This window comes from Pezoporus occidentalis, unplaced genomic scaffold (assembly GCF_034315485.1).
Source record: "Pezoporus occidentalis ecotype Australia unplaced genomic scaffold, CSIRO_AGI_Poc_V1 ctg15, whole genome shotgun sequence".
NCBI classification, from domain to species: domain Eukaryota; kingdom Metazoa; phylum Chordata; class Aves; order Psittaciformes; family Psittacidae; genus Pezoporus; species Pezoporus occidentalis.
In genome coordinates this window covers 9,249,849-9,265,377 of record NW_026913316.1, presented here as the reverse complement: position 1 = coordinate 9,265,377, position 15,529 = coordinate 9,249,849, and the positions used below count along the sequence as shown (strand labels likewise).

Here is a 15,529-nt window from a genome sequence, read left to right as displayed (position 1 = left end):
AATTATACCGCTAGCTGTGGTTTATTTGGCTTGCAAGATTGATTTTAAATTATTTCCTGTATATTCGCAAACCCAACAAGTAGTTTCCCTTTAAAGTGCACCAGCTGTGACATTCCTTAGGTTCTGTAATTTCAAATGAGGCGCTAAGAGACTACTCCTTTCAACTTTTTTTTAATGAGGGTGGGTACCTGTTGCAATGAATCAATTAAAGCTCTTCTGACACACAAGATGTGTGTTGCCAGACCTGTTTCACAGGTTTCTCAGGAGGGAGGATAACATGTGACAACACACAGAAGCAGAGTACTGGAGAAGATCAGAAGCCTGCATGAGTGAGCTTAGTCTTGCAAAATATATCCTTAAAGCTGTTCAAAAGACCACTGACCTCTCCAACAGACAGCACCATGGTGGAGCAAGAGATGCTGCTGTCATGTGCTTATCCTCAAGAAAAGTGTAAGTGACCAAATATGATTTTGTATAAAAAATGAAAACAGAACACTGGGAAGGAAATTAAAGAAATGATCTAGTATAATTGAAAAGACAGAGGGAGTAGAGGGGAAATGCTAAAATAAGGAAATAAGGAAGTTATTAACTTTATATTGTAGGCATGCAATTGAAATATGATTAGTGTACTTACAAGTGAAAGAAAGGATGCTTGTATGAAGAAGTCTGATATAAAAGCATCTTGTAGAAACTTGCTTTAATCTTTGACTTTCCACTTGTATTTGAAAAGCACTGTGGCGTGGGGTTGCTTGTGTGGTGGAGAATGTGAACAACGGCCTTTGATTTAGTAACTTGAGTGGCAGACTGGTAGACTGGAGTGCTGTGAAAGCATTTTCTGGGAAGACATAATATGATTAAAAGCAATGTCTTTTTTTGTTGCTGTTGACAATGTAAAGCGCCTTTTTTCCTAAGGCATCAGCAAGCTTTCTAATATTTTTCCCAAATGCCAGCTGAGAGTTACAGTACAGCACCAATGTTTCCAAACCCATCCCTCTTTCTCCAAAGGAAGCTGTCACAGAACTTCTTAGCTAACCAGAAATTTTATTTGTATTACTAGAAAATGTAACTCAGGCAAGAAAAAAAAAAACAACAGCAAAACAAAACCTGTACATGGTGGCTTTTAAAATTATTAGGAATGTTTTAAAAGACTTCTGAAAACACCAAGTCAGATTTCCAGTATGGCAAGGATGGGTATGACAGAAAGGTAGAAATGCCACTGCCTATAATGAAATCAGGTAACTAAGTCTGGACTGGACTTGTCTGACAAAATAGTTGGGCAAAGGTAGAAACGGAACTAGTATGTCCTGAAGCCACTTCAGTACACTGCCAGAAAAAAGTTCTGTGCAAAAAAGAAAGCTTCTCACTTTAAACTCAAGAAACTTTGCTTTTTGAATGGCCTGGCTCATTTTGGCAGAAGCAGGAGGGTATTATTTAAAATTTACCTCAGATAGAAAGATTGTATTTGTTCTGAATGTAAAAATGTCACTTTGCATGGGGCTTTGTGTTGGTTATCAAGAGGGGAATAGGACAGGGATGTCAGCAAAGACGCAGTTTACCCGTGGAGAGATGTTTCCTACTATGTCTTGTTTTCTACTCCCTACAAAGTCCCATGTGCAAAAGGTGACAGTTAAAAATCTTCTTTGCATACAGTGTCCTGCTGAGTTGACTTACAAACCAGCCTGCATGTAACCAAGTGATAGTAAGAATTTAAAGGAAATCTGGAGTTATAATATCTGTGCTATGAAAAAAAAAAACAGTGATGCTTTCCTTTCTGCTGCCTCATGTCTTATTAAAGGGCTTTAGAAAGCAGGATGTCAGTAACTGATTTTTAGCTTTGCTGTAACCTAAGCAATATAAATGAGCATTTTTCTCATTTATGGACTAATTTCCTTTTTGTTTTTTTTTTTCTTGTTTACTTTAATGCTAAAAAAAAACAACAAAAAACAAAAACCAACAAAAAACAAGTCATACTGGGTTAAAATCATCCAATTGCCTTTTATGGAAGACATAAAAGGTAACTGGAGTTCTTAAACTGCTCAGGTTTGCATACGAAATACAACTTCATAGAGTTATTGATTTTGCATGTGTGTAAGAGAGAAAGGGAGATTTCTCAATCTCAGTTTGACCCCAGATTTTGCAGAAATGAGCCATGCACTGTAAAGGCTGAAAAGTTTGCACAGGGAAATCAAGTGAAGCCCAGGGGAAATAAACCCATAGGAGGAAGGAATACATGCAATACCTCAGGATGGACAGTCAAGACCCCCTAATTACATCTTCTGATGGCATGAATCAGAAGCGACCCCCCCCAAAGCCAATCAAGGTAACCCCATGGACTGAACAAATGACAATGTGGAGGATCAGCCTTGTATTTACAGTATTAAACACTTGCCAAGAACAAGTAACGCATGTAACTGATGCGTTAAAAAGAAAAATTGAGCACTGAATAGGTCCATTCTAGGTGTAAAGGGTCAAATTGTGCCCCAGCAGGCAATGCATTTCAGCTCAAAACTAAGTGCTTTCTTGGGCTGGTCCAAAAGGTCAACCTGCTGCACATTTTAGCTTATAAATAAAAACCTAAGTCTTTTAATAAATCTTTTCTGTGAAGCAAAATTAGCATGGTACATCTTTTGTGAGTCTGCAGCTACTTGTTTGGGGCTGTTTGCTTTGTATCTGTTGCTATGTGAAGTCAGCGAGTATCTCAAAACTTGGACTTATAGGCTAGCTGTCCATGACAATGAATTTCCACGTGTCTTCTGTTTAATGTCATTTCTCTAAATATCTTTCAAGGTAAAAAAAGGCATTTATGTTTGGGGATTTTTTTTTTTCCCCTCCAAGACGCACCAGGATGGTTACAGCATTGAAAAAATTAGCCCATAGTTAGTCATGGGACATGTTTTCCTTAGGTCCATGATGGTCCAATATTTTAGTGCCAAGGTATTCACTCCACAAGCGACTACTCTTTGCTTATGATTATTAGGTGGGATTTTCTGTAGTCTGTCACTCTGTTTCCCCAGGCAGTTGGGGCAAACTGCAGATTAGTAATTTCTGATGTCAGGTATCCCTCCAGGAGGCTTGTCTCATGAGAGATTTGACAAGACCAGGAAAGTAAAATGTCCTGAAACAGCAGCATAGAGGTTAAGATTCTACCATCTCTTGCTGCTGTTGCATTTTGGAGCTGTTTTTTCTGTCTCAAAAACTATAATTATCAAAACAACGTTGTGGGAGGTGTACATAGAGCATACAAGCACAGCTACGTAACTAGGCTCAGTACACCTTCTTCCTCATCAATCTTTCTGAAGCCATTTGAAAAGACACTCTTGGCAGAGATGGTTTTCAAAGGAAAATATACAAAATTAGCCATTGCAATGGATTTTACTCCTCTTAGAAAGCAAAATCTATGTAATAAATGCAATTTCTTCTAGAATAGTGGTAAACGGACTTCTGAACTATGTGGCATAGTCCTAGATATTCCTAAATAGCTGCTTGCAAATGCAAATTTCAAAGGAAAATAATAGAAGCTAGCTTTTTGCACTTATCCTTTTGTTATTTTTTATTTTAATAATGGTTTCACAATTTTTCATGTATTTTGAATATAACCTGTTAGTCTGCTCCTCTTGGCAGTATTTCTATATTCCCAGAGCCCAGATATGTATTTTTTATATAAGCTTAGAAGAGCATATAACAAAAGTACATTAGTCTCAACCAGTAAGGTTTTATTTGTCTGCTTGTGTTTTTTATGGTTATGTTTTCCCAGCCATGAAATGTCAAGCATACACTTTCAGGATGGCTTAATTAGATTTCAGATTTGAGAAAACATTCTAAAGTTAATATAATCCATTCTCACTGCTTAAGAGCAGCACTGTGGTATTATGTGAGCACCGATGGGAAAATGTGGTAGGTCTCTATTCTCTATGTGTCTTGAGAAGACAAAAATGTGGTGACTGTCTAGGAGGAGTCTTTAAAAAGTCCTTCTCTGGAACATTTTCCCAGCCATTTGCTCGTCCTCAGCATCATTTCTCTATTTTCAAATATAAAATCTTTTGTTTGAGTATATCAATGCATTTTTTCAGACTTTGACCATTTAAACAAATGATCACCCTCAAAGCAGGAGTGATTCCCTACTAACAACCTCACTTATTTTTCGAATCACCTACCAAATTTGCCAGTAAAGACATCAGATTGTTTGTTTGTTTAGATTGTGGATTGACATATTAAAACATGTCAGGATAAGAACTGGTCCCAGGTGGACTACAAGAAGAACAGCCCCAGCTATGTCCTTGTGGACAGCTACCTTGTAAAAATCTACCAGAGGATCAGTTCTTAATCAATCTAACGCATACCCTATAAGTTCCAGTAAGTGCACATTTTAAATCAAAATGTCATGTGGTGTTAAATTGCGTGCCTCGGAGAAATCAAAATATACTGTCCCAATACAGCTCCTGTTCATGAACAGAGTTGTCATGTTGTCAAAACAAAAGACTTATTTAAGAAAGGCTGTTTTCCAGGGAACTGTGCTGCCTAACTGTCAGCTTTCTTGGTTCTGATTTTTTGATATCTTGCCAAATTAACACATCAGTGTATGTCAAGCCAATCTGTAGCTGTAGTCAACTAATAGAAAATGATCTCTATATCATTCCTTACATTCTGAAGATCATATATGTCCAAAAGAAGGAAAACCAAAATGAAAACAAGGCAAAAGTAATCCATGTAAGTCTTCATATGCTCCTCATCTCAGTACCACATTGCAGGATATTTCCATGTGAATTTCTCTGTGTTGACCTATCTCTGGAAGAAGGGCTTATGCAACGCAAGGGTGGAGTCCAGGTAGAAATATAAAATAGACATTTGTACCAGTCAAATGATACCGAGAAATGTATTTGGGGAAACAGCTTAAGTTATGCTCACTCTGGGCCATTATAGTTCTCTTTAAAAAAAGCTCTTAAAAGTGGGTATAACCAGTGCTGTCTACTTGTTTTGCACACAGATGATCCTAGTTGTCCCATAAATGTGCCAGGCTCAGCTGGAAAAGGAGCTGGAGGAAACACCCAAGTTCTGCAGGCTCCTCTGGGGCCTGGCAGCTGCATAAAGGTTGCTCATGAACCCGGAGGATGCAGAGACTTTGCCCACATGGCATCCTTGTTTTGCTGTTTCTGCTGCTGTGGTAACGTGGGTGGGAAGGCTACCAGCAGCTGGAGGCACTCAGCTCCTCATGCAGGATGATGGGCTCTGAGGGACAGTAGGCAGATGGCCGAGGCTGGCTTTGCAAGGAAGGGAAATGATGTCGAGGAAGAAAACAGAGAAATGGACTTTGGAATACGGTTGCAGTACTGCTCAGCATACACTTTGCACCTCAAAGGTACTCACACATACGGTCCACTGAGCTCCTGGGTCTGGAAAGATTTCTGAGTCTTTGGAGAGTTTTTCTTTATCATGTCTGCGAGGTTTCTGCTGCGCTGATTTCCAGGGGATAGAGACTCTACTGCATTGGCCATACAGAGTTCTTGGTAGGGGTGGGTCTCCTTACTCGCATTTATCCTCCCCATTTTATAGCATGGCCTTGCCTCTAAATGAAAAGAAAACCCAACCCAATTCTGCTATTATATTTTTGGCCCAGTTATGCCATCCATCACCATGGAGTCAAAGTTGTAATGGGATAACTGACAGCAAAACTTTGCATGGTGTTCCAGACTGATGGTTTATCTTGGAGCACTGCAATCTGCAGGGGGCTCTGTCCCTTGTTCACAGGAAAAGGAGCTAGGTGTCAAATCCATACAAGATTTTCTGACCTGGGACTTGACACAAATGAGGCATTTAAGACCAAAATCCCAAAAAAGCTGGTGGTGATTAAGTTCAGGGACTTACTTGCTCTTAGGTTTACCAGAAGCTTGAGCCATACTTCTGTGCATGTCCTGAGTTGTCTCAGTCTTGGTGGAGTTGAGTGAACAATTGAAGGCTTGCTTTGTACCTATCCCTAACTAAGCATACTGTGGGGACAGTCAGTCCTGCGAGTGTCCTCAGAGGACACTCAGCTTCCAGGGGTCTGTTTCTTACTTTATCATGTACAGTGGCTGTTGCAGTCTGCAACTGAAATGCAAAATTCCTCTCCTCTGCCCAAGCACTGCACAGTAGCCTGATTATTTACTTAGAGGACTTGGAAGTTTTCATTCCTTATTCAAATAGGGAATATTCAAATATATTTGGACACAAACATATGTAGTTTCAAACCTATTATGTCTCTTGAGAGAAAGCCTGGCCAGCAGAAGTGAGGATAATCTGGCACTGGGCAGTGTCACCAGCCTGGTTGTGGTTACAACACTCACTCCAAGCAAAGCTGGACAGGAATTAGTTTTAGTTCCCCTGTTGGGTCCCTTTTTCTTGCAGTTCACATATAACCACCACTGGTTAACACAAAGAAATTCAAAGGTAGACAAGGGCCAGAAACATGGTTGCCCTCATGCCAGGTGAGTGTCCTGAGCATGAGGGAACATGACTTGGTTGCTTAATAGGCTGTTTCTCTTTATGGACTAATGAATCTTGAATTGTTTTCTGCACAGTTGCAGCTGGAGGATGAGAAGCATATCCCTCCAGCCCACTCACACTGACCTACTTTAGAGATGCTAATTGCATAATCTCAGGGGAATGGGGGAGTTGCAGCCCCCCTCCCACACACTGTGCAGCCAAAGCAGGAACCAAGCTTAGGACATCTGCTTCCCAGGTTACAGCTTTAGCAGATGGACATTAAATCAATGTGTGGCAGTCCTGGCAAAGGAGGAACATTAAAAAGCATTAAGGGCTGTTGAATTCTCTGAAAGGAAACAAGAAAAAAAAAGGAACACCCCCTCCCCCCCCCAATATTTTGGAATATATTTATAACATATTTTTGGAATATAGGATCATGATTGAATGCAAATATCTCCTTGCAGGTCTGCCAGGTGGGTTTTAAGGTTCCTTTCCCACCCAGTCAGCTTTATTGGTTAGGTCTAAGCAGGTACATGCAAAGCTGCTTGGGGTTGTTATTGCAAGCACCTAACACTCGCTTTGTGCACTTTATAGATCTATTGCTCAGGATTCAGGCTCTGCTCAAAGGCCTGAGATCTTAAATATGGGGTATTACACCAACTTATGCTGAGTCACCTAAGCCCTTTATTGAATCTGGCCCCAGTGCATTTTTCAGGCTTATTTGCAGAGCAGCAGGTATTATTACCAGCAGTAACTGGGTTAATAACAGGGCCTTCAAGAGAGAAAGCAATTTGTAACACCTGTGATGCTTTGACTGAAACATGTTCATTATCCATGTTCCCAGTTATGTAATAAGCAGAACAATAAAATAGGGAATAAAAAAAAAAAAAGGAATTCTCTTTGCAGAAATCTCTGCGGTGCCTCCTGCCTGTATATGGCCACTGTATCCTGTTCGCTTAGTACTTACACAGTTACAGCTGCCTGGAGCGTCCTCGGCAGAATGCTCCTTGTGTATCTAGGCATGGATTAAAAAAAATAAATACAGCAAATGCCAAAAAATAATAATAAAAAACCCCTAGACATTTATCTTCACTGTGGACAGACAGTTGTTATTGCACACTTGAAGCCTGACAGATGTGGTTTGCTGGCGAGCGGGTGAGAAAAAAGCAGTATCTTAATTCATGTTGGGAGGAGGCTTTACTTCTTCAGCTAGAGAGAATAAGGTCTGAAAACATTCAAAGTTTTTCTTAGCAGCTCCATACACAACATATGGACCTTCCTGAGCTTTTGACCATTCCCATTGTGGGACTCTGCCAAATGCAAGTTAAACAAAAGTTACCCTTACAAAAATATTTAGGAAGCCCTGTTTTAGAAGTGAGTGCACATGTTGGCTGTGACTCAGAGCACACCCACACACTGGGTAGACAGATTAGCATCTAAACCACTAGGCAAGTTCCAATTCTTGCTCAGAAGGTCAAAAAAGCCTGGGAAATGGCCATTGCTCCCTTTCTCCTCAGCACAGTCATTTTTTTTTCCAGATTACAAAGTCATTTTGGATGGCACAGCAGCAGTGAAGTCAACTGATTTATTGTCATAAACAATTGCGTTCCAAGTTGGGAACCAATTCTGTCATTTCTGGACAAAAGAATAAAAAGGAGATAAAAAAAAAATCGAAACCCAATGCACCAAAACCCAAACCTTTTCCTTTGAATTTGTTTCTTTTAACGTTTGTTTCTGTTCCACAGAAACCACTGGGATCTGTAAAATGCTTACTAGGGAGGCACATATTAGACAGAAGAGAGATAAAAGCCCAAAGCCTCCTTGATAATAGGTTTGTTTGTGCAGAACCAGAGAAGGTCAAATCTGATGCTGTTTGCTCTTTTTATTTTTATTTGGTGTTTTATTATCAGAACAGAACAGCTCAAAAGACCAAGACTGCCATATGCATTTCACTTGGCTTCCACATACAGTAGGTGACCTGTTTCCAAGCCACCCAGGAATAAAGACCCTGCAGCTCCTCTGGTGTTGCCAGGAAGGTAACTGATACCCACCCCCTCTGCTCTCCTTCCCACACTAAGATGACACAGGGATACAGTTTGGTGTAGAGCTAATAGCACCAGGAGCCTTTATTAGGCTAAAAATTAAGTCATCTTGAAGTCTGAGGTACCTCCTATCCAGAAAGAAAGAAAAAAAAATTATCAACCAAAAACTTGGTACTAATGCATGTTTTATGGATTGTTACTAGAAAGGGTTTAATATAGCGCTGGAAGTCTGTGAGTTGTCCTGAAAACCTAGGTTCAGTCTTTTCTAGAAACCTCAGACATTTATGCAATGTGACCCAAGAATATTTGTGAGATCAAAACAAGTGAATAAAGCTCAGCTTCTAGAGGTGACAAAAGTATATAAACAAGACAGAGGTAGAAATGAAGTCAGGATAAAAAACAATTTCAAGATTTCTAACAATGGTATCAAATCAAAATCTCATTGCAAAAGGAAGCTGGCTAATTAGGCGATATATGACATTAAGTATTTTAAGTTAGCTGCAAGGGGTTTTGTCTGTGCTTTGTTCAGTACTTTTACTGCCATGGTCCAGATAATGAGGGAGGCAGATAACATACAGTGAGCATGGAGATTGACAGCAGGGTCTGAGCAGAAGAAACACTTTTTCATTTTTCTTTTTAATGATAATGGAGGAAAAGGGTCAGAAAATCACAATGATGTGAATTTCAGTAATACAGAAACAGCCTAGAGCTATAGTCACTGCTGCAGACTTGCTGTGGAGGAAATATAACAGATCTACAAGATTCAGGGCTATTATTAATATTGCAGCTGCACAGGCAAAGCAGAGCTTAGTTAAATCTTTATGAATACCTAATCCCTTGCAAAACCATGGGTGGAAATACTAACTCACCTTGCTGGCTTGCGGTTTGGATTTCTCTTCCCCATTCTGGCTTTTCATTGAATTGCCTGTTGATCTCTGTGCTTCAGAGACAAATGGACTTAAAATCCCCCTGGAGAATCCTCTGCCAATATTAAAACCAGCAGGAATGAGAGAGAGAAAAAGTAAATGGCAAGGACGAGATGGTTTTTCTACCTTTATTCCTCCCAGTGGTGCTGTGTCAGAGGCAGTCCAAGACTTAGACTGCAGATCTCTCTTTATTCACATTTAAGAGAAACATCTACAGAAGTGTCTAGAAACAGTTCTTGGTAAAACCTGCTTTTCTTCTGCGTTTGCAGAGCCATTTCAACAAGCTAGATCTTGTTCCTTTTTCCAGAGTAACCATCCCATATTCAACAAGGAGGGTGCTCCTGCCAAAAAGTTTTTCTTATGAGGATTATGCTTTTGCAAGATGATATGTCAAAGAATCTGTACGAGTAATCTTTTGAACTTTTCCTGTTAATAAATACAGAATTCTTTCTGACTTCAGAAATGGTTTACATTAACCTTTTTCCTTTAACATTGAGTGTAACTTTTAAAGTTTATGAGAATTATTTTGGAGATTTTTCCTATTTGGATTTTGCCTTTTAATTAAAAAAAGACCAAATAAAAAACCCCACCAAAACATCAACACTTTTCATTAAGAATCTTTTTTATTTTTATTCAATTTTATCTATTAAACAAATAAGGGCAGGTCCTTTCCTCCTATCAATCCTGAGAGATGGGGCTACGCAATCTTCCTGCAAGTAGTTAACGCTCAGAGAAAGCAATATAGGGCAATTGTTTTATGCTGCATTAAAGAGAAATTACCTAGGAAACAAAAAAATGCATTTCTGTAGGAGTTGCTGTGCTATCCATGGGGATCATCTTTGGTAGCAGTGACATTCCTCAGGGGGGCAGGGTGACATCTGCTGTGGTCATGACCCAGGAAGGGATGGCAGTGCCTGTGTCCCTGTTTTGTAACCACCTCAGATGACAGGAAACTATTGGCCATTAAGTCTGTTTTAATAGCTAGTAGTCACAGCTTCTATGACTTGAAAAGCCTATGGAAACTGTGGTTCTGCTCTACCTTTTCATATTTTGCCTGTGGCATTTTTTCATATGCTGTGGGAGGGCTCAGGCAAGCTGTCTTCCTTCCTTCCACACCTTAGTATCATAGTTCGTTTGCTGTTTTTTTCCCCTGCTTCCTTGTTAGCTCTTATCCTTTGCAATATCCGCTTGCCCTCACAGTCAATCAGAGAGGGCCCTGCTCTAAGCCATGGGAGAAGACCTAGCATGGGGGCTGGTGGCCAGCTGTCTAGACACCTCCCCTTCTCCTAGAAAGGCTGGAATGAAGGGATGGATGGGATCTAGAGGGGTGGCTTCCATGAGAAGCTGCTGGAAGCTTCCCCTGTGTCTGACAGAGCCAATGCCAGCCAGCTCCAAGACAGACCCATCACTGGGCAAGGCTGTGCCCATCAGCAATGGTGGTAGCACCTCTGGGGTAACATAGTCAAGAAAGAGAAAAGTTACTGCGCAAAGGGAACTGCAGCCAGAGAAGAGTAAGGATACGTGGGAGAGGCAGCTCTGCAGACACCAAAGTCAGTGGAGAAGGAGGGGAGGAGGTACTCCCGGCACAGAGAACAGATTCCCCTGCAGCCCATGATGCAGACCATGATGGGGCAGGCTGTGCCCTTGCAGCCCATGGAGGTCGGTGGTGGAGCAGATATCCAACTGCAGCCCATGGAGGACCCCACACTGGAGCAGGAGAAAGCCCAAAGGAGGAGAAGTTTGTGGAACACTGTCTTTTCTGGGAAGGACCCCATGCTGGAGCAGGGGAAGAGTGTGAGAAGGAAGGAGTGGCAGAGACAAATCCCATTCCCCATACTTCTGTGCTGTTCAGGGTGAGGAGGTAGAGAAAAATTGAGAGTGACTCTCCATCGGAAAACCCACTGTTTATCAGTCAGCTTCTAGTATTCATAGCTAAAGTGCCTTGGCCAACACAGAAGAAAGGTGAGCAGGTTTCTCCCCAGGCATCTTCTCAAGTGAGAAGCTTCCTCTTCTTTTGCAGCTCAAGCTCGCCTGCCCCACAAGTCAGCCCATGGAAAGGCGTTCCTTGCAAAGTGAGGAAACCAAAAAGTTTCCTTGCAAAAGTGAGGCTACCAAATCTATCCCCTTGGCCAGACCTGACCTGACAGAAAACTTGTGGAGAGGTGTAAGTTGCTATGTCATAGGCATGTCAGAGTGGAAGAAAGCAAAGGCTCTTGACGGCAGAGTAGAGTGGACAGCTGTTTCCAGAGTCCAGATTAAATGAATATCACTGTAATTTGATTTGCTGCTCTTTGTTTTTCTCTGCAGTAGCAACTACCAGACAGAAATACTCTCTGCTCTTGCTGGGAACATATAATATACGTGTGTAGCGTGAAATGTTATTTTTCAGCTCTACAAAAAGCAAGAAATAGCCAAGTAGCCAAAACAAAAAAGTAGCCAGAATGAAAAAGTGGTTTACCAATCTGAAGTGTACTCTTATTATCACTAGAGCATGCCATTTTCTTAAGTGTATTTGATTCCATTAAGCTGGACCTGATGACACATTTAATGCGGTGTTTTTTTGAACAATAACTTTTATTGCTATTCTGGTATTACTGCTTGAATTTTTAAGGAAGCCAATGAACCTTTATTCATGAGATTAATTTCTCTGAAGTATTTTGTCAATTCTAGGAAATGAACAAAAAGTTATTATATAAAAGAAATACAATGTGTATCTGAGAGCTGAAGAAGAGCATATTAGCAATAATGAAGTTTATGCTTATTATCTTCACAGCCCCACTGGTGTGCATGGTGCTTTGTGGGCAAATATAATGACGAGCCTGTTCTTTTTTTCCACTAGGCAACAATCTACTGGGTGACTCATTCTGTCAGCTTGATTTTATAGGCTCAGATAACCTAATATTGAAAACCTGGAAAGATGCACCGGACTAGTTACTGTGATGAGTAAGCAAACAGCACACACCACATGCTGTCAGCAAAAAGGCAGGGCTGTGTTTTAATCTCAGGTACATGGTTTGGTATTTTTATACCATATATTTCTAAAGGTAGCCACCGTGCATTTTACTAGATTAAATCTTGCTTAACTAGGGAGGAAAATGGATCTGCAAAGCATTGTTTGAATCAAATACGTCCCTATATCCACTGAGAACATCAGCACTGTAACCAAGTTCTTGCAAATTCTCCCCATAGCCATAACCCTTTCCTAAACTGGGAGTAGGTGTTTACAAAACATGAGTGTTGATTCCTAAGAGTGATAAGGAAGTGAAAGACAGCTAAAAACTGACAGCAGAGTGCATGTCCTTGACAAGTTCTGTGAGCTTGAAAGAAAGACAGCTACCAAACTGGACTTGATACACCAGCTTCTTCAGAAAGATGCTTGCATCTTTTCCCACTTCTCTGCACAGAAAATATCTGCTGTGTTGTGTCAGATAAAATGAGTTAAACAGAAATCTGATTCATGAAACTGGAATCTTGAGAGGATGAGCTTTCTGGCAAAAGAGACTCCTCTCCTCCCTGGTCGGATTAGTACAGACGATCCTTCTGGGAAGGAATACTTAATAAATAACATAATAAATAACATACTATGGTTTATAGAGATGCATAGGTGTAGTGGATGTTACCATGGCGCCCTGGGCACAGAGGCAGTGCAGCCTGCATGTGTTAAGTGAAACAGGGCAGATCCTAGCCCAGCATTTCACATGACTCTGTGTACACGGAAAAATTGCCTTTGTAAGGACATGGCAAATTCCTTCCTTGCTTTTTGTGCCACTGGATGTGTCTACTGTCTCCAAGTGGGGTGTAGTGATTTTCCTGAGTCTGAGCCACAAGACATCTGCCGGAGAACTAAAGGGAGGAGAATTTCTGCACATAATTGGTGGTGACGGAGGAAAACAGCTTCTCCAGGGCTGTGGGCTCTTTGCCATGCGAAGGGGCCAAACCAGGCAGGCAGCTGAGTCCCAGCCCAGCTCAGCAATACCACCTTCAAAACATCATGTGCTGGCTTCCTTCCTTGTATCTCCAGGGTTTCACCCCCACACGACTGCAAACCTGCTGTCAGCCATGGGCTCTACCATCTTACAGTGGAGAAGCTCAGGGAAACCCCTCATGTAGCACTCCATATGCAGGCTGTCCAGCTCACAGGCTGGGCTTCCCTTCTGAGCCTCTGCAAAGACAGGGCCAGGATGCTGGCTCAGTGCTGGCTTTAGAAAAGTTCTGACAATGTCTGGTATCTCTGGAAACAGTCCTGGGTAATTTCTTTGTCATATTCAACAAAACACCTGTAGGCCATGAGTCATAGCATCACAGAATGGTTTGGATGGAAAGGAACCTTTAAAGATCGTCTAGTTCCAATGCCTTACTGTAGTCAGGGACACATTCTACTAGACCAGGTTGCTCAAAGCCCCATTAACCTGGTCCTGAGCACTTGCAGGAATGGGGCATCCACAGCTTCTCTGGGCAACCTGTCACAGTGTCTCACCACCCTCATAGTGAAGAATTTCTTCCTAATACCTAATCTAAATCTATGGATATGTGACATAGTAAAGAATCACAGGTATTTTGTGTGATCCATTGTCAACCAGTGAGCATAAAATGCACCAAGTTGCATAGTTTTTTTTAAGTTATAAGCTTAGCTGAAAGAGCTAATTTTTTGAAAACAAATGACATGGAGCTGTTTGTACAGTGGTTACAATTCAGAAATGGATTAGCGGCTTTTAAAAGAAAGTCCACTGTGACTGAAAAATAGAAAATAATAGGAAAGAACAGATAAAGCAAACAGAAAGGAAAGGCAAAAGATGCTACTTTCATTTTCTGGTAGGGTGCCAATTTGCAATTGCTAGATATTAGCAAGGTGAAAGGTGTGAATTACAATGACAAAAGAGTCATTAAGCCAAATTTCAACAAATATCTTCAAACTCTGCCTTGTTTCTGATGTAATATAATCTCATTTTAGATCTATGTTTATGTTTAAAGAGTGAATTAACCCACTTGGTAATTGCAGGCTAGTTTATCCTGCTTTTGCTTACTACAGGAGAACAGTGTCACAGGGCAGTTGCCACAGAGCACTTGGTACACCCTAGTTGTTTATGTTGCTTTGTGCAGGCAATCACACTGTCACTTGGCTCTTTACTGCCCCTAAAATCATAATCACAGAACGGTTATGGTTGAAAGGGGCCAACCCCCCTGCCATGGGCAGGGACAGCTTTCACTAGACCAGATTACTCCAAGCCCTGTCCAAACTGGCCTTAAACACTGTCAGGGATGGGGCAGCCACAGCTTCTCTGGACAACCTGTTCCAGTGTCTCACCACCCTCACAGTAAAGAACTTCTTCCTAATACTAACTAAATCTCTCCCCTTTCCCCTTGCCCTTTCACTACTTGTTTTTTTAAAAAAACCTTCTCCAGCTTCCTTGTAAGCCCCCTTTATGTACCAGAAGGCTGTTCTAAGGTCTGTATCACAATAACTAGCAAACTTGGGCAGCAAAAGTGCAGAAGAACCACTTATGGAGCAGAGTTTTGTTTTGAAGAGAAATTAGTAGGGTGAAACAAAAGGCTGCTCAAAAAAAAAAAAGACTTGTTTTCTGTATCAATGATTTTAAGAACTGTTTTTTAAATTTATTTTCTTCTAAAATGTCTTTTGGCTTACCACCATGTTTTCCTCAGGCTTGTGGTCCAACCTGTGCTTTCTTTAATCACTCCTCTCAACTTGTGATCTTTACTGATCCTCTGCCTTGGGCTGCATGATCACCTAGTGCAGCCCCGACTCCTAGTGGGATGCCGGTATTGCCATCCCCTCTCCATCCAGTTCACAGAAAAGCTCAGCTGCATTTGAAGGTTTATTTCTGTGGAACACAGTATTAGTGATTTAATAATAACCTGCCAACAGCTTTTTCAAAACATTACTGATTCTTCTCCTCATATTCACATTGAATTATAGCAAAGGATGAAACAGGTCCACTTCCCTACCTCTGAATATTTGCTTGAAAACACACATATGTCGTTTCAACCTAGATCCCCCTTACTGGCTGGAAGCAACCTGCTGTGTGATGGGCAGGGTTTTTCTTCAGTTCCAGGACCTCCCTTATTGTACTAGAAATTTCTCTG

General features: G+C 41.1%; 1 protein-coding gene across 3 annotated transcripts in view; it reads left to right on the top strand.

Moving 5' to 3' along the window:
- The first annotated feature begins 276 nt into the window (after positions 1 to 276).
- The window catches only part of PTPN3 (protein tyrosine phosphatase non-receptor type 3), a 153,992-nt gene continuing 138,739 nt past the window's right edge, over positions 277 to 15,529 (top strand). The window contains exon 1 of one of the 3 annotated variants that reach the window (XM_062610971.1): positions 277 to 450. In XM_062610971.1, coding sequence (XP_062466955.1) covers positions 402 to 450 — 49 coding nt within the window. In that variant the 5' untranslated portion in view covers positions 277 to 401. The remainder of the gene's footprint in view (positions 451 to 15,529) is intronic. The other 2 variants (XM_062610970.1, XM_062610972.1) reach the window with 2 other exon arrangements.